The following is a 25,636-nucleotide window of genomic DNA, read 5'->3' as shown; positions in this document are numbered from 1 at the left end:
GTCGTACAAATTGTGTTTAACACTGTGAATTTATAGCCTGTCTGAGGGGAACCCAATTTGGAGTAAAGTTTTGTAAGGCCTCACTTTAATCAATCTCCTAGTGACACATAGGGATTTTATTACCACAGTTTTCAAGAGTAATTAAATGGGCAATAGTGTGTCAAAACCCTGTTTTGCATCAATCCTGGTCTTTAGTTTTTTACATTTATTTTGATTAGACCCAAGGTTCAACAGTGCTGGGAGTAAGGACAGCAGAGATTTGTATAACCTCAAATTTACAGACAGTGCAATGTGGGAGACCAGCCAGGAATGACTTGGAATAGTCAAGCCTCAGGGTAAAGAGGCATCAGTGAGGGTCTCAGCAGCTGATGTGCTGATACGGGGTGGAATTGGGTGATGTTATGGGGGTGGAAATAGGCGGTCTTAGTGACTTGTCATCGCAAGCTCATCTCTGGGTCAATGTGTCTGTTTCCAGGGAGAGGGATGGAATTGGTAGCGAGGGAATGGAGATTGGAGCCAGAACCAAAAACAGTGGTTTCAGTCATCCCAATATTGATTTGGATGAAATTCCTGTTTATCGGATGAGCATGATAATTTAGAGACAATGGAGGAGTCGAGAGAGGTGGTGGCGAGGTTTATCAGGCTGTCATCAGCGGTCACATGAAGACTAACGCTGTGCTTTCAGATGATGTTTCCAAGGTGCAGAATGTAGATGAGGAATAGGAGGGGGCCAAGGGTAGATCCTTGGGGAACACCAGAGGTCACGGTGTGAGGACAGGAAGGGGAGACAGTGCAAGTTATTCTCTGGCTTCCATTGGAGAGGTGAGAGTGGAACCAGGGAAGAGCAGTCCCACCCCGTCCAGGCTGTGGAGAGGCGTTGGAGGAGGATGGTGTGGTCGAGCGTGTCAAAGGCTGCAGACAGGCCGGGAAGGAGGAGGAGGGAAAGTTTACCTCAGTCACCGTCACCCAGGATGTCATTGGTGACTTTGATAAGAGCTGTTGCGATACAGTGACAGAATTCTTGAGAAGCTCGTGTCCTGAGGTTTCAAGTGTGAATCTATAGAAATGTCACGGCCCAGCAGAGGGCGAAAGGCTTGACAGCTGGGACTTTGAAAGGGAAGTTGGAAGTGATTTGGGGGATAGTTTTTCACCAGAGACAGAAATGGAAGGAAGTTGAGAAAAACAGAACTAACTGCTCATAGGTCGTGTGTTATAAACATCATCTCATCATCCCTGTGATCAGTCGCACCTCCTCCAGGCCCACAGAGTGAGGAGTGGCGCCCCAATGGACTCTGCTCTCTCTCTGATCGTTCTGTGCCTCTCGGCCGGTGAGTAAAACCTATCTTATTGTCCTGTCCCTGTCTTCGTGCCCCACCACCTACACCACAGGATCGTGGTGCCAAAGGAAATATTAGGAGGGGTGAGGAATTGCTTTGAGGATGAAGGGGAGAGAGGTGGAGGGGTTTAGGGATGGAATTCCAAAGGGAAGGCACGGTCGCCAATGGTGGAGCGATTAAAATCGGGGATGTACGAGTGACAGGTATTGGAGGAGTGCAGAGACCTCAGAGGGTGATAGGGCTGGAGGAGGTTACTGAGATAGGGAGAGGGCACGGCCATTGTGGGCGGAGGATGGAGAGTGAGTCTGGAGTGATCAATGGGGTACATCAGGAAACCTTGGTTAGGATACACAAAACTGCGGTTTGTAAAACTGAAACAAACTGAGGGAGAAATTGAGACTGAGCAGTGCCGGCGTGTGGGGTGCAGAACGGAGCTGACTGGCTCTGCACTGTGACCACGGAGAGGAAACTGTTGGGAAACACCATCAATTATCCAGTGTTGTGACCCTGTTTGTAATGGGTGAGGGGTGGGAGGGGGCAATTTACAGATAAACAGAGAGAGAGTCGAGCTGGAGAGGAGAGGGGAGCAGAGGAGGGGAAAAGAGGAATGGAGAGTCAAAGAGATGCATGGCGAGGTGAGGAGAGGCAATTAGAGGGAATGAGAGGGGAGGGGAGGAGAGGAGAGGAGAGGAGTGTGGAGAGAACAGAGGAGAGGAGAGGAGAGGAGAGTAGGGGAGAGGAGATAAGAGGAGAGGAGAGGAGAGGGAATAGACGAGTTTAGAGGAGTGGAGAGGAGAGGAGAGGTGCAGATGCGAGCAGAGAGGAGGGAGGAGGAGAAAAGAGGAGATAAGAGGAGAGGGGAGGAGATAAGAGATGATAGGAGAGGAGAGGTTCTCGAGGTTCTACAGTAAACTAATAGAACATTTTATTAATTTACACAGGTTAAACCATATAGACATTGCTGCAGATTACTACTATCTCAATTAAGGCAGCAGCAACCCATCGACTTAAACAAACACCAGGCAAAGCATTTTCACCTTACAGATTGAAAATGAGGTTATTTTCACTGTGGAGCCAGTTGGAGGCTTGCAGCTGTCTTTTGATTTTACATTGCCTCTGCCCTGTACACACGAAAACTATTGAAGTTATACCTACCACCACTGATTGAATTCAAATTCTCTTTGTCCCACAGGCCTCTCCCCAGGCATTCCCACACTGACACTCCTGCCTCCCTCTGTCTCCCACACAGTCACTCCTGCCTCCCTAAGTCTAACACACTGACACTCCTGCCTCCCTCTGTCTCCCACACAGACATTCCTGTCTCGCCAGGCTCACCCACACTGAGACTCCTGTCTCCCCCAGGGTCTCAGACACAGGCACCCCTGTCTCCCCCAGGGACGCCCAAACTGAGACTCTTGTCTCCCAAGGGACTGTGACAAGCTTAATCCTGAGGAGAGTCATGCATTATGAGATAAGAAAGTATAGTTAAGGTGATAATCAGGCCGGCCATTATCTTATTGAAGTCACTGTTACGATGCTCCAATGGGCTAGAATGTCATCTTTTAATGTGGTGGATGTGGTTCTGATCCTTATTTGTCTTGAGTTGTGTTGAGTTTTTTGAGTGTTGTGGGAGCTGCACTCATCCAGGCAAGTGGGGAGTCCATCACACTCCTGACTTGTGCCTTGCAGGTAGCGGACAGGCTTCGGGGGGTCAGGAGGTGAGTTACTCTCCGCAGGATTCCCAGCCTCTGACCTGCTCTTGTAGCCACAGTACTTTTATGGCTAGTCCAGTTCAGTTTCTGGTCAATGGTAACCCCCAGGATGTTGATAGCGGGGAATTCAGTGATGGTGATGCCATTGAACGTGAAAGGGAGATGCTTAGAATCTCTCCTGTTGGAGATGGTCATTGCCTGGCACTTGTGTGGTGTAAATGTTAGTTTGTCGGGTAGATGCCCGTGTTATAACTGTACTCGGACAACTTGGCTGGGGGCATGGCTAGTTCTGGAAAACAAGTCTTCAGTACTATTGCCGTAGCCTCTGCTTTATCCGGTGCCTTCAGCTGTTTCTTGAGATCACGTGGAGTGAATCAAATTGGCTGAAGGCTGGTATCTGTGAAGCTGGGGACCTGCGGAGGAGGCCGAGATGGACCATCCACTCGGCACTTCTGGCTGAAGAATGGGTGGGTGACCCTCGTTCACAGACACCGAGTGTCTTCTCGAGGGACCTGACCTCAGGAAGAGAGTGTACCGCTGAAGGTTACCACCACTGTTCCCCCACACTGCCCCTCCACACCCCCTGACCCCCAGCGATCCCCCTCTCACTGAACCCCCATCCTGCCCCCACTTACCAGTGTCCCGGGATCCACTGTCGATCCTCAGGCTGGTCCTGGGTACAATAATCAGCCTCGGTCACCAGCAGTTGATGAGAGCAGATCACTTCAAAACCGGAGGAGTTTGTGAGATTAGAGAAACAGGAAAGTGAAAAGCAGAACTAACTGGTCAGATGTACTGAGTGTGTGACAAAGTCCCATCTCATCGTTCCGTCATCAGCGAAGCCTCTCCCAGACCCGCAGAGTGAGGTGAGAAGCAGCAATGGACTCTGCTCTCTGCCTGATCCTTCTCTACCTCTCCGTCGGTGAGTAAACCCTATCTGATTTCCCTGCCTCTTGCTTTGTACCCACCACTCCTCCCTCAGCCTCCCCTGCAGCTCCTCACCACCCACCCAGCCCCTCCCAAAGACACAGAGCCTTGTGGAACCTCCCAAAGCTTTTCCTGGCTATCCATTTGACGGAGGGATGGTCAACCCAATTGGCGCTGATGTGATGCCCACTCAAGTTGAAGAGTTAAGGAGGGACCACAACAACAACAGCTGGAGAAGCCCTTTTAACAAAGGAAAATTTCCCTAGGTGCTCACCGGGACCTTCTATATCAAAGAGACTCGGAGCCAAAGGAAATATTAGGAGGAATGATACAATGATTGGTCAAAGATATGGATTTTAAGGAGGGTCTTGAAGGAAAGGGAGAGAGAGGCAGAGAGGCTTAGGGAGTGAATTCCAGAGCTAAGGATTCAGATAGTTAAAAGCACAACCCCCAATTTTGGGACAAAGGGAGTGAAAGACGCACCGGATGCTGGACCTGGGGGAAGGCAGAGATCTTGGAGGATTATAGAGCTGGAGTAGGTTAGAGTAAAAGGGAGGGGTGGGAGTGGTGAAGCAATGGAAGGATTTAAGGAGCAGGGTGAGAATTTTAAACAGGAGGTGTTGGTGGACTGGGAGCCCGTGGGGGATCAGTGAAAACGAGGGTGTGGAGGGTGAAGGTGGGTGAGCAGGAGTTGGACTGGGATAGGATGCGGGGCATTAGGGTTTTGGAGGATGAGTTGAGGAGTTTGGAGGAGGGAAAGTGAGCTGGGAGTGATCGATGGGGGAGGTCAGGAAATGGTTGTCAAGATAGACTGAGCTGTGGTTTTACAAAGTAAAAGACAAAAATAGAGACAGTGCCTGGAACTGCTCATTACAGACACCGGGCAGAAATGGTCTGTTTAACACTGCAGTGACAGAATCACAGAATCACAGAATCACACAGTGCAGAAGAGGCCCTTCGGCCCATCGAGTCTGCACCGACACTTGAGAAACACCTGCCCTACCTCCCTAATCCCATTAACCAGCACTTGTCCCGAAGCCTTACATGTTATGACTTGCCAAGTGCTCATCCAGGTACTTTTTAAAGGATGTGATGCAACCCGCCTCCACCACCCTCCCAGGCAGCGCATTCCAGACCCTCACCACCCTCTGGGTAAACAAAGTTTTCCCTCACATACCCCCTAAACCCCCTGCCCCTCACCGTGAACTTGTGTCCCCTTGTGACTGACCCTTTAACTGAGGGGAACATCTGCTCCCTATCCACACTGTCCATGCCCCTCATAATCTTGTACACCGCGATCAGGTTGCCCTTCAGTCTTCTCTGCTTCTTTGCCTTCTTTATAACTCTCCCATGTGGGACCTTGTCAAAGGCTTTGCTGAAATCCATATAAACTACATCAACTGCACTACCCTCATCTACACACCTGGTCACCTCCTCAAAAAATTCAATCAAATTTGTTAGGCATCACCTCCCTCTGACAAAGCCATGCTGACTATCCCTGATCAAACCTTGCCTCTCCAAGTGGAGATAGATTCTCTCTTTCAGAATTTTCTCCAATACTTTCCCTACCACTGACGTGAGACTCACTGGCCTGTAGTTCCCTGGCTTATCTACAACCCTTCTTAAATAGCGGAACCACATTAGCTGTTCTCCAGTCCTCTGGCACCTCACCCCTGGCCAAAGGGGAATTAAAGATTTGGGTCAGAGCCCCTGTGATCTCCTCCCTTGCCTCCCTCAGCAGTCTGGGACACAAATCATACGGACCTGGAGATTTGTCCACTTTTAAGCCTGCCAACACCCCCAAAGCCTTGTCACTCCCTATATCAATTTGCTCAAGAACCTCGCAGTCTCTCTCCCCGAGTTCCATGCCTTCATCCTCATTCTTTTGGGTGAAGACAGATGTGAAGTATTCGTTCAACACTCTACCGATGACGTCTGGCTCCACCCATAGATTGCCCCCTTGGTCCCTTATGGGCCCTACTCTTTCCCTGGTTATCCTCTTCCCATTGATATACTTATAGAATATCTTGGGATTTTCCCTACTTTTACCAGCCAGAGCTTTCTCAAATCCCCTCTTTGCTCTCCTAATTGCTTTCTTAAGCTCCAGCCTGCACTTTCTGTACTCCACTAATGCCTCCACTGATTTGCTTCCCTTGTACCTGCTAAAAGCCTCTCTTTGCCTTCTCATCGTAACCTGAATATCTCTGGTCACCAATGGCTCTCTGGGCTTGTTACTTCTTCCTATCACCCTACAGGGAACATGTTGAGCCTGTAACCTTCCCATTTCCTTTTTGAACCATACCCTCCCCCCTCAATCACTGCTCTTCTGTAGATTTCCCCACAAGTAGTTGTTCCCAGTCTATCTTGGCCAGATCCTGCCTTATTTTACTAAAATCCGCTCTCCCCCAATCCAAAACATTTTTTTGCAACTTGTCTGTTTCTTTGTCCATAACAAGCTTAAATTGCACCATGTTGTGGTCGCTATCACTAAAATGCTCGCCCACCACCACCTCAGCCACCTGTTCGGCTTCATTCCCCAGAATTAGGTCCAGCACTGCGCCGTTCCTTGTTGGACCCTCTACATATTGACCTAAAATGATCTCCTGTACACATTTCAAGAAATCCACTCAATCCAAGCCTTTAACATTATGTCAATCCCAATTGAGCTGCCAATCCTGCTGCTCCCTCAACCACATCTCAGTGATGGCTTCTATATCACAATTCCACATGTCAATGCTCACCCTTAACTCATCCTGTAATACTCCTGGCATTAAAGTACAGGCCATCCAGCCTTGCCTTACTCCCTTGAATCTTAATGCAGCTGTACTCCCTCTGATATGTTTGTTTTGCTGTGTTATGATGTGTCCCTATCCTGCTAACATTCTGTGTCCCCTCCCCCTGACAAATGAGTTTAAACTCCTCCCAACAGCACTAGCTAACCCACCCGCAAGGATGTTAGTCCAGCTCTGGTTCAGATGTAGACTGTCCCGCTTGTACAGGTCCCACCTTCCCCAGAAACGGTCCCAGTCATCCAGGAATCTAAAACCCTGCCTCCTGCACCAACTCTTAAGCCACATATTCATCTGCGCTATTCTCCTATTTCTGAGCTCGCTAGCACTTGGCACTGGGAGTAATCCAGAGATTACAACCCGAGAGGTCCTGCTTTTTAGTCTACTGCCTAACTCTAGAAATCTTGATGCAAGACCTCATCCCTCTTTCTATGTCATTGGTACCAACATGTACCATGACCTCTGCCTTATCACCCTCCCCCTTCAGGATGACCTGTAGCTGTTCAGTGACATCCCGTCCCTGGCACTAAGGACGCAACACATCTCTGGAGTCACGTTGATGGCCACAGTAGAGCCTATCTGTTCCGCTAATGATAGAATCCCCTATTACTATTGCTCTTCCTCCTTTACTCCCCTCCTGTACAGACAGGCTGCTTGTGGTTCCAGAAGGTTGGCTCTGTCCGCACTCCCTGGAGGCTCCAGCACCCTCATCAGCCTCCAAAATGGAATACCGATTTGCGAGCGGGACCCCAGAGGACTCCTGAACTACCTGCCTGCTTCTCTTGGACTGCTTGGTGGTCACCCAGTCCCTTCCTTCCTCAAGTCCCTTCATCTGCGGTGTGACCACCTCTCTAAACGTGCTATCCACGATGCTCTCAGCCTCCCAGATGCCCCACAGTGTCCCCAGCCGCCGTTCCAGCTCTGAAACCCGAGCTTCCAGGAGCTGCAGCTGGACACACGTCCTGCACACATGCTGGTCCCAGGCACTGGAAATGTTCCCGGATTCCCACATGGAGCACGAGGAGCACACCACAGCTTTGAGCTCTCCTGCCATGACTTATCCCTTTAAATTAAATCTTTTGAATCAATTACTCTAGGGCCCTTCTTTCCTGATCCTCGTTTCTACGGAATATATAAACTGTAACCCACAATAATACCTTAAACTATAAGCAATAAAAGTAGTCAATACTTACCCGACTTTACCAACTACTTACCAGCCATTCCTCTCCCTTGTAGCCTCTACTGCTGCAGCAGGGCAAGACCACTCTCTGAAGATTTAAGAAGTTGGATAGCAAAGAAAAAATGCAAAGAGCACCACTTCCCCTCTGCACCGAATTCCCACTGTGCACCAAATGGCCAATACCCACACTCGCTCTGGCCGTGTCTCATTCAGGATGAGGTCTCTCCCCTGTTGGTCTGCAATCACGACATGGTGTCGTATCTCTGACGCTGATGGCTGAGGTGGTGGGAGGTGTTTCAGTTACACAGAGAGAGTGGCCCAGGAACCAGTTAAAGATCAACACCATCCCACCCCCCCTGCCCCCTCCAGTCATTGCCCCTACCCCCAAAAACCAGCTGCTTTGCGTGGACCTTCCTGGCAGGCAGTGGGCATGATGGGTGGCGTGTGTGGTCAATATGGCGCCATCAGCTTCACGACAGCAGGAAGGCAGGTCACAATCACTCGCTCAGCCCACCATCGGTGGGATGCCATTCCCGCCAACGGTTGTCAGGGAGCTCATTGTAATACACCGGCATCTCGTTAAAAAGCCATCCCGCCAGGCTCTCTCACCCCCCACTGAATCATCCACCCACAGAAGTTACAGGATTGGCTCCTCGGGTACAAGGGCTACCCGCAGAGGCTGTGGCTGATGACACCCGTGCAGCAGCCTCAGACTGCAGCAGAGCGACGCTGTAATGAGACTCATGCAGCAACTCACAACATGGTGGAGCAGACCATCGGGATGCTGGAGATGAGGTTCCGGTGCCTGGACCGGTCTGTTGGAGCCCTGCAATAATGTCCACAGAGTGTCTCACACATCGTCGTCTGCTGCGCCCTTTACAACCTGGCGCTGCAACGGGGAGAGGAGCTGGCTGAGGAGGAGATGGCGTAGCTGCGCATCTCCTCTGATGAGGAGGTTGAGGGTGAGGAGATCATTGGAGGTGATAATGACGGGGCTGAGGCCCTCACACTGGCCAGACGAGGATGGCACACTCAGGAGGCCCTCATAGCTGCTAGATTTGTGGAGGATGATGACCAGATGCAGTGAGGTGTCGACGTAGACCCTCACATCCTAGTTGTGAACGTTTGACTCCAGTCTGGCTTATAGCAGCACGAGTAGCCTCTGTGAGAATGCTCCTGTCCTGAAGATGCAGTGAAGGCCCTAATAGTCACTCGATCACAGGGAGGTGATGATGACATGCAGTGAGGACACTCCATAGATCTTCACGCGGTCTCTGTGAATGTCTGATTCCTGTCTGGCCGAGGGCAGCTCGCTTGCGCTCCATGATCAGGGTCATATCATAGAGACGCAGCCATGAAACTTCAGAAGTATCTGATGTTTTGTCCGCCTTCAGCACCTGAGCCCTTCAGGAGCTGGAGAACAGCCTCAGTGGTCGCAGATGCTGAAGAGATGGGTCCAGCCTCACTTTACAGGCACTGAGAGCACATTGAGAGAATGGGAGAAACTCTGTGGCGCCTGCCCACTACAGTCTGGCAGCAATGACCAGCACCGCAGAGGTGCAGGCATCAGTAATGTTTCCCGGGAGTGTGAGGCTGGACCACCACTTTGGTCTGAAGGCTGCACAGACACAGGGAAGAGGCCCTGGACTGAGACACCTGCCCTTTATCTTGTGCAGAAAGGTTTCACATCTGACTGACAAGAACACTGCTCATCAGAACAAGGAGCCATAGGCAGGGAGACATTCTTGGGAGTTTATTGACAATAGTGAACATTATGTACAAGTGATCAACACCCGTGCCCAGGCTGTGTAACTAATTCCCCTTAACCTTCCTAACCCTGCCGCTACGTCTTGGTGCTCCCCGGACATCCACAGTGGAGGTGGGGACAGCCTGCTGACTGTGAAGCCCTGTCTGTGATGACCCTGGCGGGAGTCCTCTGGAGGGCTGAGACTTGGAGGGCCCCGGCCTGCTTTCGGGGTCCTGCTGTGTGGCAGTGAGTCCCTCCTCGGCCTGTGGAGCTGGAGCTGCGGAGGTCACAGGAACAGACGGTCGATGGGCCGGACACTCCCGGAGACCCCTGGGTGGATGGGCTCGGAGTGTGTACCTGCTGATCCTCCTCCCTATGGGTGCCCGAGGGCCCCAGGCTGACTCCATGTGGAGCAGGGGTGGCTGGAGTGAGATCGAGCTGCCCAGCACCCCTCTCACGTACACACTGTTGGAGGCCAACAATGGCATCAGTGATGGAGTTCAGCCCGCGCAGCAGTGCAGGAGGGATGTCCTGGACCAAGGTCTCCATGGCAGCTACCATCCTGCCAGTGTTGACCTCGGTGCGTTGGCAATGCCGACGCTATCACCTCAGCCTGAAGACGGAGACTCCTCCATCGTGCCTTGCAATCTGAGGAGTGCAGCGGACATCCCTTCCTGATGTTCCCCAGCTTGCCTTTGCAGGTCCAGCAATGGAGACATGACAGAGTCTAGAGCCTCCTCATCTGGCTCAGACTCAGCAACGTTCTGGCCTCCAGCAACCCTCCCAATGCCGGGGACCTGGGAAGCCCCTGCCTCTGTCTGCTGTGGATCGGAAAGTGAGATATACTCAGCAGATTGTGACTCCGAGGCGACTCTAAAGCCAGGTCCCACCGAGGCGTGTGTCTCTGCGCTGGTGGAGGGTGTGGGTGAACGCTGTGATTGGGATTTCAGGGAGGGTGCCTCCAGATTCCACTCCAGAGGTTTCTTCGGGCCTTGATTGGAGTCCCTGGGTCATGGACTCTGTCGGCTGTTTCCCAGATGTGCTTGCGGAAGAGAGGAGAGATAATGAGAGTATGGCAGTGGCCTGTGAGCGAGGACACATCACTCACGGCACGGTTGTCTGATGGATGTTGCACTACTGGATCCTCACTTGGTAGAGCAGCACTGACCTCACCGTCAGCACAGGAACGCTCCAGATCCTCGCCGGCCAGCTGGATGGCTCTGTTTCCAAAGTGCGTGAGGAGCTTGATTTCGGGCATTTTGCCACCGGTCTGTGACCTCTCCCTCTTGTTGTGAGCCAGTTTGTCCTGCATGGATACATATGGAGAAGGTGTAAACAGGACACCTGCCGGGCCAGATGATAAGTATGCCCGGCCTGTGTGGGTGGTGAGTGGTCCCATGGACAGGGATGAGGACAATGATGGTGAGTGTCAGAGTGTGAATGGTGATGTCCCTTAAACTGACAGTGAGTGAGGGCCCTGTGGGTGTGCGATGGGTTTGTGAGTGTGTGAGTGTGTGAGTGATGAGTTGAGTGACTTACCCTGGAAGAACGGAGGAGATCATTCATCCTCTTGTGGCACTGGGAGGCTGTTCTCTTCAGAAGGGGGTTGCTACTGATAACCACTGATACCCAGGGGTGAGTTACAGACTAGAATCCAATCGAGGAACTCGGGTGGTTTATACATAGGATAACAGATACCCGGGAGTGAGTTACAGACTGGAATCTAATCTCAGGGTTCGTGTGGTTTATATATAGAATAACAGATTTACAGAGATACAGACTGTAATCTAATCTCAGGGTTCGTGTGGTTTATATATAGAATAACAGATTTACAGAGATACAGACTGGAATCTAATCTCAGGGTTCGTGTGGTTTATATATAGAATAACAGATTTACAGAGATACCGGCTGCACTTTAGGATTCGGAGTTTCCCTGTTCCTGAGAGCATTCCGGGACTGGTTTTCTATTGGATGAGATTTATTGGGGATTCCGAAATAACCAATTTCTGTTTCTCTGTCCCCCAGTGATGATAAATGGAGCTGATTTCACTGTGACCCAGCCTGAGAGCCTGGAGGGAGTGGTCGGGTATTCGATCGATATCCCCTGTTCATTCACTTACCCAGAAACATACAAACCCAGAGAGATTAACATTGGCTGGAGAAGAAATCAGTTTCACGGAGAATATATATTCAGCGTCTCACGGAGATACACTCACCCTCAATACCGAGACCGGATTGATTTCCTGGGAGATCCATATCAGAAAAACACCGGAACCATCCGAATAAACCACCTGAATCAAAGTGACCAGAACAGGTATTTCTGTCGTGTGGAGACGACAGGAGTTAGCAACGAGATCTGGCAAAACATCCCTGGGACACTCCTCATTGTCCGAGGTAAACCCTCATTTGGATCTTTATATTGCTCTCTCTAACATTTTGATAAAATCCTTTTATTTACTTGTCAGTTTGTGCTTCAGATTTGCCTAATTTTCAAATGTCTTTTTTTTAAAGATTCCTCGCATCCCATTAACCCTGTCTGAGTGATGTTCTCCAATCCCACAACTCTCCAAATTCCCAGCTCTCCTCCGATTCCAGCCTTTCCCCTCCCTCCCCAGGGTCTCCAAAACTGACACTCCTGTCTCCCCCAGGGTCTCCCACACTGACACTCCTGTCTCCCCCAGGGTCTCCCACACTGACACTCCTGTCTCCCCCAGGGTCTCCCACACTGACACTCCTGTCTCCCCCAGTGTCTCCCAAAATGACACTCCTGTCTCCCCCAGGGTCTCCCACACTGACACTCCTGTCTCCCCCAGGGTCTCCCACACTGACACTCCGGTCTCCCCAAGGGTCTCCCACACTGACACTCCTGTCTCCCCCAGGGTCTCCCACACTGACACTCCTGTCTCCCCCTGGGTCTCCCACACTGACACTCCTGTCTCCCCCAGGGTCTCCCACACTGACACTCCTGTCTCCCCCAGGGTCTCCCACACTGACACTCCTGTCTCCCCCAGGGTCTCCCACACTGACACTCCTGTCTCCCCCAGGGTCTCCCACACTGACACTCCTGTCTCCCCCAGGGTCTCCCACAATGACACTCCTGTCTCCCCCAGGGTCTCCCACACTGACACTCCTGTCTCCCCCAGGGTCTCCCACAATGACACTCCTGTCTCCCCCAGGGTCTCCCACACTGACACTCCTGTCTCCCCCAGGGTCTCCCACACTGACACTCCTGTCTCCCCCAGGGTCTCCCACACTGACACTCCTGTCTCCCCCAGGGTCTCCCACACTGACACTCCTGTCTTCCCCAGGGTCTCCCACACTGACACTGCTGTCTCCCCCAGGGTCTCCCACATTGACACTGCTGTCTCCCAGGGTTTCTGACACTGAGACTATTTCCCCTGTTTCCCATCACACTCTGTTCCTGGATTGTGATCGAGTTCCTGTTTCCACATCATTGCTTTCATTCCTATTTCACAGAACTGAGACGCGTACCCTCACCAGCCCAGTTAAGCACCTCAGTGACTGCAGCAACATCCGAGCGCACTGGGGAAGATGAAGAGAAACTGGGCCAGGGTGGAATCCTGATCATCCGGTCCGTTCTCGCTCTGGGAATGCTGGCGATTGTCTGGATGATTGCAATTTATCTGATGAAGAGCAGAGAAGTTACGGTAATCTGAGTTCTGTGATAACATCAATATTTCCCGGGATGTAGATAAACTTAATGTTTGTTTTAAAGAAAATGAGAAATGGCCTCTCAATCAATCTGGTGCCCACCCCAGTGTACAGTCGGAGTCTCTGTATAACTGAGCTCCAGTCCACATTCCAGCCTTGCTCCAAACCTGGATAACAGAGCTGAATTCCAGAGGTGAGGTGAGAGTGACTGCTCGAGATCAGGGTAACATTTGGCCGAGTGTGACATCAAGGAGCACTGGGGAAACTCTCCACTGGGTAGAGTCACATCCAGCACACAGGAAGGTGGTTGTAGTTCCCAATCCCAGGGCCTCGATGCAGGCATTCCACAGGGATGTGACCGAGGGCCAATCATCTTCAGCTGCTTCTTCAATGACCTTCCTTCCATCCTGAGGTCAGAGGTGGGGATGGTCCCTGGTGACTGCACAATGTTCAGCACCATTCACGACTCCTCAGGTACAGATGCTGATGGCACCTGCATGGTGCAAGACATGGAGAACATTCAGGCTTGGGCTGGTAAGTGGCAAGTAACGTTTGTGCCACACCAGTGCCAGGCAATGACCATCTCAAATAAGATAGAGTCTAACCAGCACCCCATTGACATTCATTGGCATTGCTATCACTGAATCCCCCATGATCAACACCCTGGGGGTTACCATTGACGAGAATTAAACTGACCCAGCCATATAAACACTGTGGCTACAAGAACAGGTTAGGAATTCTGCAGTGAGTAACTCACATCCTGACTCCCCGAAGGCAGCACTCCATCGACAAGTCAGGAGTGTGATGGAATACTCTCCACTTGCCTGGATGAGTGCTGCTCCCACAACACTCAAGAAGCTCCACAGCATCCAGGACAAAGCAGCCCCCTTGATTGGAACCATATCCAAAACATTCACTCCCTCCACCACTGACACACACTGACATCAGTGTCTACCATCTACAAGATGCACTGCAGCAACTCACCAAGGTCCCTTCGACTGAAGTTCGAAACAGGAAACCTCAACCACCAAAAAAGACAACAGCAGCAGATGCATGGGAACAGCCCCACTTGCCTGTCCCCTTCCAAGTCACTCACCATCCTGCCTTGGAAATATATCACCACTCCTTCACTGTCACTGGGTTAAAATCCTGGTATTCCCTCCCTAACAGCACTATGGGTGTACCTACACCACAGGGACTGCGGCTGTTCAAGAAGTAGCTTCACCAACATCTTCTCAATGGCAATTAGGGATGGGCAGTAAAGATTGGCCGAGCCAGTGATGCTAACATCTCACGAGTGAAAACTGCCAGCATTGAGTGTCCATCCTTTTGGTCTATTGGAATTCCTGGTTGTTGCCTCAGTCTTTTGACATGGGAGTTTTTCTGCTATAAAACTGTGTCATCAATTTCAGATTCTCCCGATCGAAGGTTCTGGGAAGAGACCAAACGAAGGTTGAGTGGATCAAACTGAAATCACCAGTCGGAATCTGTGACTGAGGGCCATATATCCTGATGTGCTGTGCCCTGCAATTTTACCGGATCACACTTTATCACACAACAGAGCCACATCCTCAACAGACCACACTTTTCTGAACCAATTATAACCTCCTTTTCAAGCAGACACTGTTGAACGCTTGATTTAGTGCAGAATTGAAACAAACTGGGTCAAAATCCTGGAGCTCCCTCCCTAACAGCAGTGTGTGTGTACCTACACCCCACGGGCTTCAGCGGCTCAAGAAAGCGCCTCACCACCATCTTCTCAAGGGGCAATTAGGGATGGGCAATAAATGCTGGCCTTGCCAGCGATACCCACATGCTATAAAATATAAAAAACAGACTCTGTTTGCTGAGTGAATAAACTTGAATTGCTGTACATTTCTGTGGTGAAATAGTCTCTGTGTGCTGCTAAATTATTTTATTTGTGGTAATTTAAATTCTGTTGAATGTCAGCTCTGGCCATACACCCAGAGCCTGGGAGAAAAGTCATGGGCAGTGGCTCTTCTCCTGTTTCCGGGCCCCTTATTTGTTTATTTTTTAGTCTTACATGTGATGTGGGCATCGCTGTGAAGGTCAGCATTTGTTGCCCATCCCTAATTGCCCCTTCAAATGAGTGGCTTGCTCAGCCAATGCAGAGGGCAGTTAAAAATTCAACCACCTATTGTGGGTCTGGAGTCACAGGAAGGCCAGACCGGGTAAGGACGGCAGATTTCCTTCCCTTAGGGGCATTAGTGAACCAGATGGGTTTTTACAATAATTGATGATAGATCCATGGTCACCATTCCCGAGACTAGATTTATATTCCAGACTTCATTCATTAATTGAATTCGAATTCCACCACCTGCCCAGATGGGATCGGAACCTGTGACCCAGAGTGTTTGCATTTTCATTCCACCCACCTGCCCCACAACACCCTGCCACCTCTTAAACCCACCCCTCCCACTATTCCTGATATTTCATCCCCCTTCCAAGATTCACCGACCAAGTCACCAAACAATGACAGAAAGGTGCTAGCTAAATGATAAAGCCCATCGTTGGCATCGGGTTAAAAATGCCGCTCGATATCTATGCAGCAAGGCTCGTTAATATTGAGAGTAGCAGTAATATAACGCCCTGTTAGTTTGAGTACATCGTATAGGTGAGGTAAGCAGAGAGTACAAATTTTACTTCATCAGCATCGTGAAATTTAATGAATTTGACAGGAAAATATCCCAGTGTCACCTTCAACACCACCTTCCAAACCCACGCCCACTAGCATCTAGAAGGACAAGGGCAGCAGACCCATGGGAACACCACCACCTGGAAGCTCCCCTCCAAGCCACTCACCATCCTGACTTGGAAATATATCGCCATTCCTTCACTGCCGCTGGGTCAAAATCCCGGAACTCCCTCCTGAACAGCCCACCTCCCAGAGATGAATAAAATAGATTTTATTCAATATAATTATTTCATGAAAGGGGCGTAATTGGATTCTATTTTAACAGTTATCTCACACGGTAGAAAAATCAAATGATCCCTGAACAGCATATGTGGGATGATGGAACAACATGGGTCAGTGAGAAGAATTGGAGCCCTCCGGTGTCTCTGTGTGGCACAACTTTAACGGGCCACAAGATAAAGAGTGACTGGTTCACAATTGTCCCTGTGTTTTCTTGATCAGCAAATCTGAAGACACTGCTGATTGCTGCTTCTCTCTGCAATTAATTTTCAATATTTACTATGCAACACGACTTTATCACATATTTCAACAGCTCAAAAAACTCATGACAGCACCAAGACAGTGCGGGCTATTGGGTAAGTAGACAAATGGACAAAATTAAAACAATAGAGAATCATGTGCAGTGAAACAGGTTACTGATTCACTCTGAGACCATTACACACTCCTTTCCAGGCAATCTCATCCCACACAGCCCACTCAGTAACCTTCCATTTGCAACTAAAGCAACAGAACTCCAGCAATGATTCCACCCTCTGTTCACAACATGATTATGGATAACAAAAGCCATCTAGCACAGCTCATCTCATCCATCCGAATGACGTATAAATGTATGTATTAGGAGCAGGAGTAGGCCATTCGGCCCCTCGAGCCTGCTCTGCTTACCTTATGCCAGTGACTATCACAACTTAAATGCTTCATTGGTGCTAAAGCAACTTGAGACATTGTCAAAGGTGCTACATAAATGAAGCTTTTGTCTGTCTTTCATTACACCCACATGTAGTAGGCAGGGTGACCGTAGCATTGTTGAAATTGGAGGCCCAATTCTGATTCTCTAAGGATAACCAATCACAGGGCAATCAACTGATGTGAGGGAAGTGACTAGAAAGAAATCTCTACATTTACCAAACATTTCAACTCTGTAACTTCTCTGGCACCTACCCAACGTATACCATAAATGGCATCTGCCCCTATTACACAAACGAACACAGTCCTCAGTTTGTGAAAATCTGACATCTAACAGCAGCTCAGCAAGATTGCACATTGAGTTATTGATCTGAATTTTTCAAATAATGATACATGGCACAAAAGCTTAGTACGACCTTAAGTCCTGAATTGGTTTGTTTGCCCTTCGCCCCGAAGCTGTCGTACAAATTGTGTTTAACACTGTGAATTTATAGCCCGTCTGAGGGGAACCCAATTTGGAGTAAAGTTTTGTAAGGCCTCACTTTAATCAATCTCCTAGTGACACATAGGGATTTTATTACCACAGTTTTCAAGAGTAATTAAATGGGCAATAGTGTGTCAAAACCCTGTTTTGCATCAATCCTGGTCTTTAGTTTTTTACATTTATTTTGATTAGACCCAAGGTTCAACAGTGCTGGGAGTAAGGACAGCAGAGATTTGTATAACCTCAAATTTACAGACAGTGCAATGTGGGAGACCAGCCAGGAATGACTTGGAATAGTCAAGCCTCAGGGTAAAGAGGCATCAGTGAGGGTCTCAGCAGCTGATGTGCTGATACGGGGTGGAATTGGGTGATGTTATGGGGGTGGAAATAGGCGGTCTTAGTGACTTGTCATCGCAAGCTCATCTCTGGGTCAATGTGTCTGTTTCCAGGGAGAGGGATGGAATTGGTAGCGAGGGAATGGAGATTGGAGCCAGAACCAAAAACAGTGGTTTCAGTCATCCCAATATTGATTTGGATGAAATTCCTGTTTATCGGATGAGCATGATAATTTAGAGACAATGGAGGAGTCGAGAGAGGTGGTGGCGAGGTTTATCAGGCTGTCATCAGCGGTCACATGAAGACTAACGCTGTGCTTTCAGATGATGTTTCCAAGGTGCAGAATGTAGATGAGGAATAGGAGGGGGCCAAGGGTAGATCCTTGGGGAACACCAGAGGTCACGGTGTGAGGACAGGAAGGGGAGACAGTGCAAGTTATTCTCTGGCTACAATTGGAGAGGTGAGAGTGGAACCAGGGAAGAGCAGTCCCACCCCGTCCAGGCTGTGGAGAGGTGTTGGAGGAGGATGGTGTGGTCGACCGTGTCAAAGGCTGCAGACAGGCCGGGAAGGAGGAGGAGGGAAAGTTTACCTCAGTCACCGTCACCCAGGATGTCATTGGTGACTTTGATAAGAGCTGTTGCGATACAGTGTCAGAATTCTTGAGAAGCTCGGGTCCTGAGGTATAAAGCGTGAGTCTATAGAAATGTCACGGCACAGCAGAGGGCGAAAGGCTTGACAGCTGGGACTTTGAAAGGGAAGTTGGAAGTGATTTGGGGGATAGTTTTTCGCCAGAGACAGAAATGGAAGGAAGTTGAGAAAAACAGAACTAACTGCTCATAGGTCGTGTGTTATAAACATCATCTCATCATCCCTGTGATCAGTCGCACCTCCTCCAGGCCCACAGAGTGAGGAGTGGCGCCCCAATGGACTCTGCTCTCTCTCTGATCGTTCTGTGCCTCTCGGCCGGTGAGTAAAACCTATCTTATTGTCCTGTCCCTGTCTTCGTGCCCCACCACCTACACCACAGGATCGTGGTGCCAAAGGAAATATTTGGAGGCATGAGGAATTGCTTTGAGGATGAAGGGGAGAGAGGTGGAGTGGTTTAGGGATGGAATTCCAAAGGAAAGTCACGGCTGCCAATGGTGGAGCGATTAAACTCGGGGTTGTACAATTGACAGGTATTGGAGGAGTGCAGAGACCTCAGAGGGTGATAGGGCTGGAGGAGGTTACTGAGACAGGGAGGGAGCAAGGCCATTGTGGGCGGAGGATGGAGAGTGAGTCCGGAGTGATCAATGGGGTACATCAGGAAACCTTGGTTAGGATACACAAAACTGCGGTTTGTAAAACTGAAACAAACTGAGGGAGAAATTGAGACTGAGCAGTGCCGGCGTGTGGGGTGCAGAACGGAGCTGACTGGCTCTGCACTGTGACCACGGAGAGGAAACTGTTGGGAAACACCATCAATTATCCAGTGTTGTGACCCTGTTTGTAATGGGTGAGGGGTGGGAGGGGGCAATTTACAGATAAACAGAGAGAGATTCGAGCTGGAGAGGAGAGGGGAGCAGAGGAGGGGAAAAGAGGAATGGAGAGTCAAAGAGATGCATGGCGAGATGCATCGCTCTGGCCGTGTCTCACTCAGGATGAGGTCTCTCCCCTGTTGGTCTGCAATCACGACATGGTGTCGTATCTCTGACGCTGATGGCTGAGGTGGTGGGAGGTGTTTCAGTTACACAGAGAGAGTGGCCCAGGAACCAGTTAAAGATCAACACCATCCCACCCCCCCTGCCCCCTCCAGTCATTGCCCCTACCCCCAAAAACCAGCTGCTTTGCGTGGACCTTCCTGGCAGGCATTGGGCATGATGGGTGGCGTGTGTGGTCAATATGGCGCCATCAGCTTCACGACAGCAGGAAGGCAGGTCAGAATCGCTCGCTCAGCCCACCATCGGTGGGATGCCATTCCCGCCAACGGTTGTCAGGGAGCTCATTGTAATACACCGGCATCTCGTTAAAAAGCCATCCCGCCAGGCTCTCTCACCCCCCACCGAATCATCCACCCACAGAAGTTACAGGATTGGCTCCTCGGGTACAAGGGCTACCCGCAGAGGCTGTGGCTGATGACACCCGTGCAGCAGCCTCAGATTGCAGCAGAGCGACGCTGTAATGAGACTCATGCAGCAACTCACAACTTGGTGGAGCAGACCATCGGGATGCTGGAGATGAGGTTCCGGTGCCTGGACCGGTCTGTTGGAGCCCTGCAATAATGTCCACAGAGTGTCTCACACATCGCCGTCTGCTGCGCCCTTTACAACCTGGCGCTGCAACAGGGAGAGGAGCTGGCTGAGGAGGAGATGGTGTAGCTGCGCATCTCCTCTGATGAGGAGGTTGAGGGTGAGGAGATCATTGGAGGTGACAATGACAGGGATGAGGCCCTCGCACTGGCCAGACGAGGATGGCACACTCAGGAGGCCCTCATAGCTGCTAGATTTGTGGAGGATGATGACCAGATGCAGTGAGGTGTCAACGTAGACCCTCACATCCCAGTTGTGAACGTTTGACTCCAGTCTGGCTTATAGCAGCACGAATAGCCTCTGTGAGAATGCTCCTGTCATGAAGATGAAGTGAAGGCCCTAATAGTCACTCGATCACAGGGAGATGATGATGACATGCAGTGAGGACACTCCATAGATCTTCACACGGCCTCTGTGAATGTCTGACTCCTGTCTGGCCGAGGGCAGCTCGCTTGCGCTCCATGATCAGGGTCATATCATAGAGACGCAGCCATGAAACTTTAGAAGTATCTGATGTTTTGTCCACCTTCAGCACCTGAGCCCTTCAGGAGCAGGAGAACAGTCTCAGTGGTCGCAGATGCTGAAGAGATGGGTCCAGCCTCACTTTACAGGCACTGAGAGCACATCGAGAGGATGGGAGAAACTCTGTGGCGCCTGCCCACTACATTCTGGCAGCAATGACCAGCACCCCCGAGGTGCAGACATCGGTAATGTTTCCCGGGAGTGTGAGGCTGGACCATCACTTTGGTCTGAAGGCTGCACAGACACAGGGAAGAGGACCTGGACTGAGACACCTGCCTTTATCTTGTGCAGAAAGGTTTCACATCTGAGTGACAAGAACACTGCTCATCAGAACAAGGAGCCATAGGCAGGGAGACATTCTTGGGAGTTTATTGACAATAGTGAACATTATGTACAAGTGATCAACACCCGTGCCCAGGCTGTGTAACTAATTCCCCTTAACCTTCCTAAACCTGCCGCTACGTCTTGGTGCTCCCCGGATATCCACAGTGGAGGTGGGGACAGCCTGCTGACTGTGAAGCCCTGTCTGTGATGACCCTGGAGGGAGTCCTCTGGAGGGCTGAGACTTGGAGGGCCCCGGCCTGCTTTTGGGGGCCTGCTGTGTGGCAGTGAATCCCTCCTCGGCCTGTGGAGCTAGAGCTGCGGAGGTCACAGGAACAGGCGGTCGATGGGACGGACACTCCCGGAGACCCCTGGGTGGATGGGCTCGGAGTGTGTACCTGCTGATCCTCCTCCCTATGGGTGCCCGAGGGCCCCAGGCTGACTCCATGTGGAGCAGGGGTGGCTTGAGTGAGACCGAGCTGCCCAGCACCCCTCTCACGTACACACTGTTGGAGGCCAACTATGGCATCAGTGAGGACCTTGATTTCGGGCATACTGCCACCGGTCTGTGACCTCTCCCTCTTGTTGTGAGCCAGTTTGTCCTGCATGGATACATATGGAGAATTTTCCTTGATTTTACAGCTGACCTGACTTAGGGGCTGTGCTTGTTTTCTCCCTTGTTCCTTTTTTGCTCATTTAGTTTATTGTTTTGACTCAAAAGAGTTACATATGGAGAAGGTGTAAACAGGACACCTGCTGGGCCAGATGATAAGTATGCCCGGCCTGTGTGGGTGGTCAGTGGTCCCATGGACAGGGATGAGGACAATGACGGTGAGTGTGAGAGAGTGAATGGTGATGTCCCTTAAACTGACAGTGAGTGAGGGCCCTGTGGGTGTGCGATAGGTTTGTGAGTGTGTGAGTGTGTGAGTGATGAGTTGAGTGACTTACCCTGATGGAACGGTGGAGATCATTCATCCTCTTGTGGCACTGGGTGGCTGTTCTTCAGAAGGGGGTTGCTACTGATAACCACTGATACCCTGGAGTGAATTACAGGCTGGTATCCAATCTCTGGTTTAGGGGGTTTATACATAGAATAACAGGTACCCAGGGGTGAGTTACAGACTGGAATCTCATCTTGGGGTTTGGGGGTTTACATATAGAATAACAGATATCCGGGAGTGAGTTACAGACTGGAATCCCATCTTGGGGTTTGGGGGTTTATATATAGAATAACAGATACCCGGGAGTGAGTTACAGACTGGAATCCCATCTTGGGGTTTGGGGGTTTATATATAGATTAACAGATACCCAGGAGTGAGTTACAGACTGGAATCTAATCGAGGGGTTTGGGGGTTTATATATAGAATAACAGATACCCAGGGGTGAGTTACAGTCTGGAATCTAATCGAGGGGTTCGGGTGGGTTATCTATAAAATAACAGATGCCCGGGAGTGAGTTACAGACTGGAATCTAATCTCAGGGTTCGTGTGGTTTATATATAGAATAACAGATTTACAGAGTTACAGACTGGAATCTAACCGAGGGGTTCGTGTGGTTTATATATAGAATAACAGATTTACAGAGTTACAGACTGGAATCTAATCTCAGGGTTTGTGTGGTTTATATCTAGAATAACAGATTTACAGAGATACCGGCTGCACTTTAGGATTCGGAGTTTCCCTGTTCCTGAGAGCATTCCGGGACTGGTTTTCTATTCGATGAGATTTATTGGGGATTCCGAAATAACCAATTTCTGTTTCTCTGTCCCCCAGTGATGATAAATGGAGCTGATTTCACTGTGACCCAGCCTGGGAGCCTGGAGGGAGTGGTCGGGTATTCGATCGATATCCCCTGTTCATTCACTTACCCAGAAACATACAAACCCAGAGAGATTAACATTTGCTGGAGAAGAAATAATTTTCACGGAGAATATATATTCAACGTCTCACGGAGATACACTCACCCTCAATACCGAGACCGGATTGATTTCCTGGGAAATCCATATCAGAAAAACACCGGAACCATCCGGATAAACCACCTGAAACAAAGTGACCAGAGCAGGTATTTCTGTCGTGTGGAGACGACAGGAGTTAACAGCGAGAAGTGGCAAAACATCCCTGGGACATTCCTCATTGTCCGAGGTAAACCCTCATTTTGGATCCTTGCATTTCTCTATGTAAACTTTTGATAAATTCCTCTCTCATTTTGTTCTTAAATTGTGGTTCAGCAATGACTCATATTTAAAATTCTCCTCCAGGTTTTTCAACTCACCTCACCTCACCCCTCCTCCCCACCAAACCCCCTTCCAACCCCCTCCCCCACCCCCCCTTCCAACCCCTTCCCCCCCACCCCCACCCACCTTTCCCGCCCACCCCCACCCACCTTTCACCCCCCACCCCCACCCACCTTTCCCCCCCACCCCCACCCACCTTTCCCCCCCCACCCCCACCCACCTTTCCCCCCCACCCCCACCCACCTTTCCCCCCCACCCCCACCCCCACCCCCACCCCCTTCACCCCACCCACCTTTCCCCCCCACCCCCACCCACCTTTCCCCCCCCACCCCACCCACCTTCCAACCCCTTCCCCCCCCACCCCCACCCACCTTCCAACCCCTTCCCCCCACCCCCATCCACCTTCCAACCCCTTCCCCCCCACCCCCACCCACCTTCCAACCCCTTCCCCCCACCCCCACCCACCTTTCCCCCCACCCCCACCCACCTTTCCCCCCCCACCCCCACCCACCTTTCCCCCCCCACCCCCACCCACCTTTCCCCCCCCACCCCCACCCACCTTTCCCCCCCCACCCCCACCCACCTTTCCCCCCACCCCCACCCACCTTTCCCCCCACCCCCACCCACCTTTCCCCCCCACCCCCACCCACCTTTCCCCCCCCCACCCCACCCACCTTCCAACCCCTTCCCCCCACCCCCACCCACCTTCCAACCCCTTCCCCCCCACCCCCATCCACCTTCCAACCCCTTCCCCCCCACCCCCACCCACCTTCCAACCCCTTCCCCCCCACCCCCACCCACCTTCCCCCCCCCACCCCCACCCACCTTTCCCACCCACCCCCACCCACCTTTCCCCCCCCACCCCCACCCACCTTTCCCCCCCTACCCCCACCCACCTTTCCCCCCCCACCCCCACCCCACCCACCTTTCCCCCCCCACCCCACCCCACCCTCCATTCCAACCCCCTCCCCAATCCCCCCTTCCCACCCCCTCCCCACACCCCCCTTCCAACCCCCTCCCCCACACCCCCTTCCAACCCCCTCCCCCACTCCCCCTTTCAACCCCCTCCTCCAACCCCCCTTCCAACCCCCTCCCCCACCCCCCCTTCCAACCCCCTCCCCCACCCCCCCTTCCAACCCCCTCCCCCACCCCCCCCTTCCAACCCCCTCCTCCAACCCCCCTTCCAACCCCCTCCTCCAACCCCCCTTCCAACCCCCTCCTCCAACCCCCTCCCCCACACACCCCTTCCAACCCCCTCCCCACCCCCCCAACCCCCTCCCCCACCCCCCTTCCAACCCCCTCCCCCACCCCCCAACCCCCTCCCCCACCCCCCCTTCCAACCCCCTCCCCCACCCCCCCTTCCAACACCCTCCCCCACCCCCCCTTCCAACACTCTCCCCCACCCCCCCTTCCAACCCCCTCCCCCACCCCCCCTTCCAACCCCCTCCCCCACCCCCCCTTCCAACCCCCTCCCCCACCCCCTTCCAACCCCCTCCCCCAACCCCCTCCTCCAACCCCCTCCCCCTTCCAACCCCCTCCTCCAACCCCCTCCCCCTTCCAACCCCCTCCCCCAACCCCCCCTTCCAACCCCCTCCCCCACCAACCCCCCTTCCAACCCCCTGCCCCAACCCCCCCTTCCAACCCCCTTCCCCCACCCCCCTTCCAACCTCCTCCCCCACACCCCCCTTCCAACCCCCTCCCCCACCACCCCCTTCCAACCCCCTCCTCCTACCTACTCACCTCTTCCAGCCACAGAACCCTTTGAGATGTCTGCCACCTCTCTAACTTTGGCCTCTTGAGCATTCCCCGATTTCTGTTACTCCACCATTGACGGTCATGCCTTCAGCAGCCTGGACCCAAAGCTCTGGAATTCCCTCCCTGCAGCTCCTTTAAGACACTCCTTAAAGCCGACCCCTTGGCCCTGACATCTACAAAAGTGGCTCGATGTCAAATTATGCCCGATAACACTCCCTTGAAGCTCTGGAACGTTTTTGCTAGTTTCCAGGTGCTATATGAATTCAGTTGATGCTGCTGTCACCGGTCTGAGCCTTAATACCCTGGCCTGTGATTTGCCGCTAATTGTACAGGAAGAATCTTTAATGGGGTGCCCATCTTGAGAAGAAATTTGGGACCAAGATCCAAAATGGCCACCACCTATCAACAAGGAGAAATGAAATGGAGGCTATGGAGGTCAAACATGGACTAAAAAGCTATTTCTAGAATAATGGATGAAAGGGAGAGAGTCGGACCAAAATGGAGAACCTTGTTGCTAGAGGAGCAGCGAACCCTTGCCCAAAACATAACCTTTGACTCTGACCCCTTGACATTTAACTGCACCACATGACCTTTGGCCACGCCCTTAGTCTTCCCTTAACATCAACTCGTGGTTGAAGATCCATGAAACTGGCCCACCAATTCCACAAACCCTTCCTGGTGCCACCTGTAAACAGCATTCGGCCTGTTCAATCA

General features: G+C 51.5%; 1 protein-coding gene across 1 annotated transcript; it reads left to right on the top strand.

Moving 5' to 3' along the window:
• The first annotated feature begins 1,237 nt into the window (after positions 1–1,237).
• On the top strand, positions 1,238–15,238 carry LOC144671852 (paired immunoglobulin-like type 2 receptor alpha). Its single transcript, XM_078533902.1, has 5 exons — positions 1,238–1,328; positions 3,892–3,971; positions 11,718–12,086; positions 13,170–13,360; positions 14,777–15,238. The coding sequence occupies exons 2-5, from the start codon at positions 3,929–3,931 to the stop codon at positions 14,819–14,821; spliced, it is 648 nt and encodes a 215-aa protein (XP_078390028.1). The 5' UTR covers positions 1,238–1,328; positions 3,892–3,928; the 3' UTR covers positions 14,822–15,238.
• The last annotated feature ends 10,398 nt before the right edge of the window (positions 15,239–25,636 follow it).

This window comes from Cetorhinus maximus, chromosome 34, assembly GCF_964194155.1.
Source record: "Cetorhinus maximus chromosome 34, sCetMax3.hap1.1, whole genome shotgun sequence".
Lineage (NCBI taxonomy): Eukaryota > Metazoa > Chordata > Chondrichthyes > Lamniformes > Cetorhinidae > Cetorhinus > Cetorhinus maximus.
The sequence above is the reverse complement of the archived record's forward strand: the minus strand, read 5'-3'. Positions and strand labels throughout refer to the sequence as shown.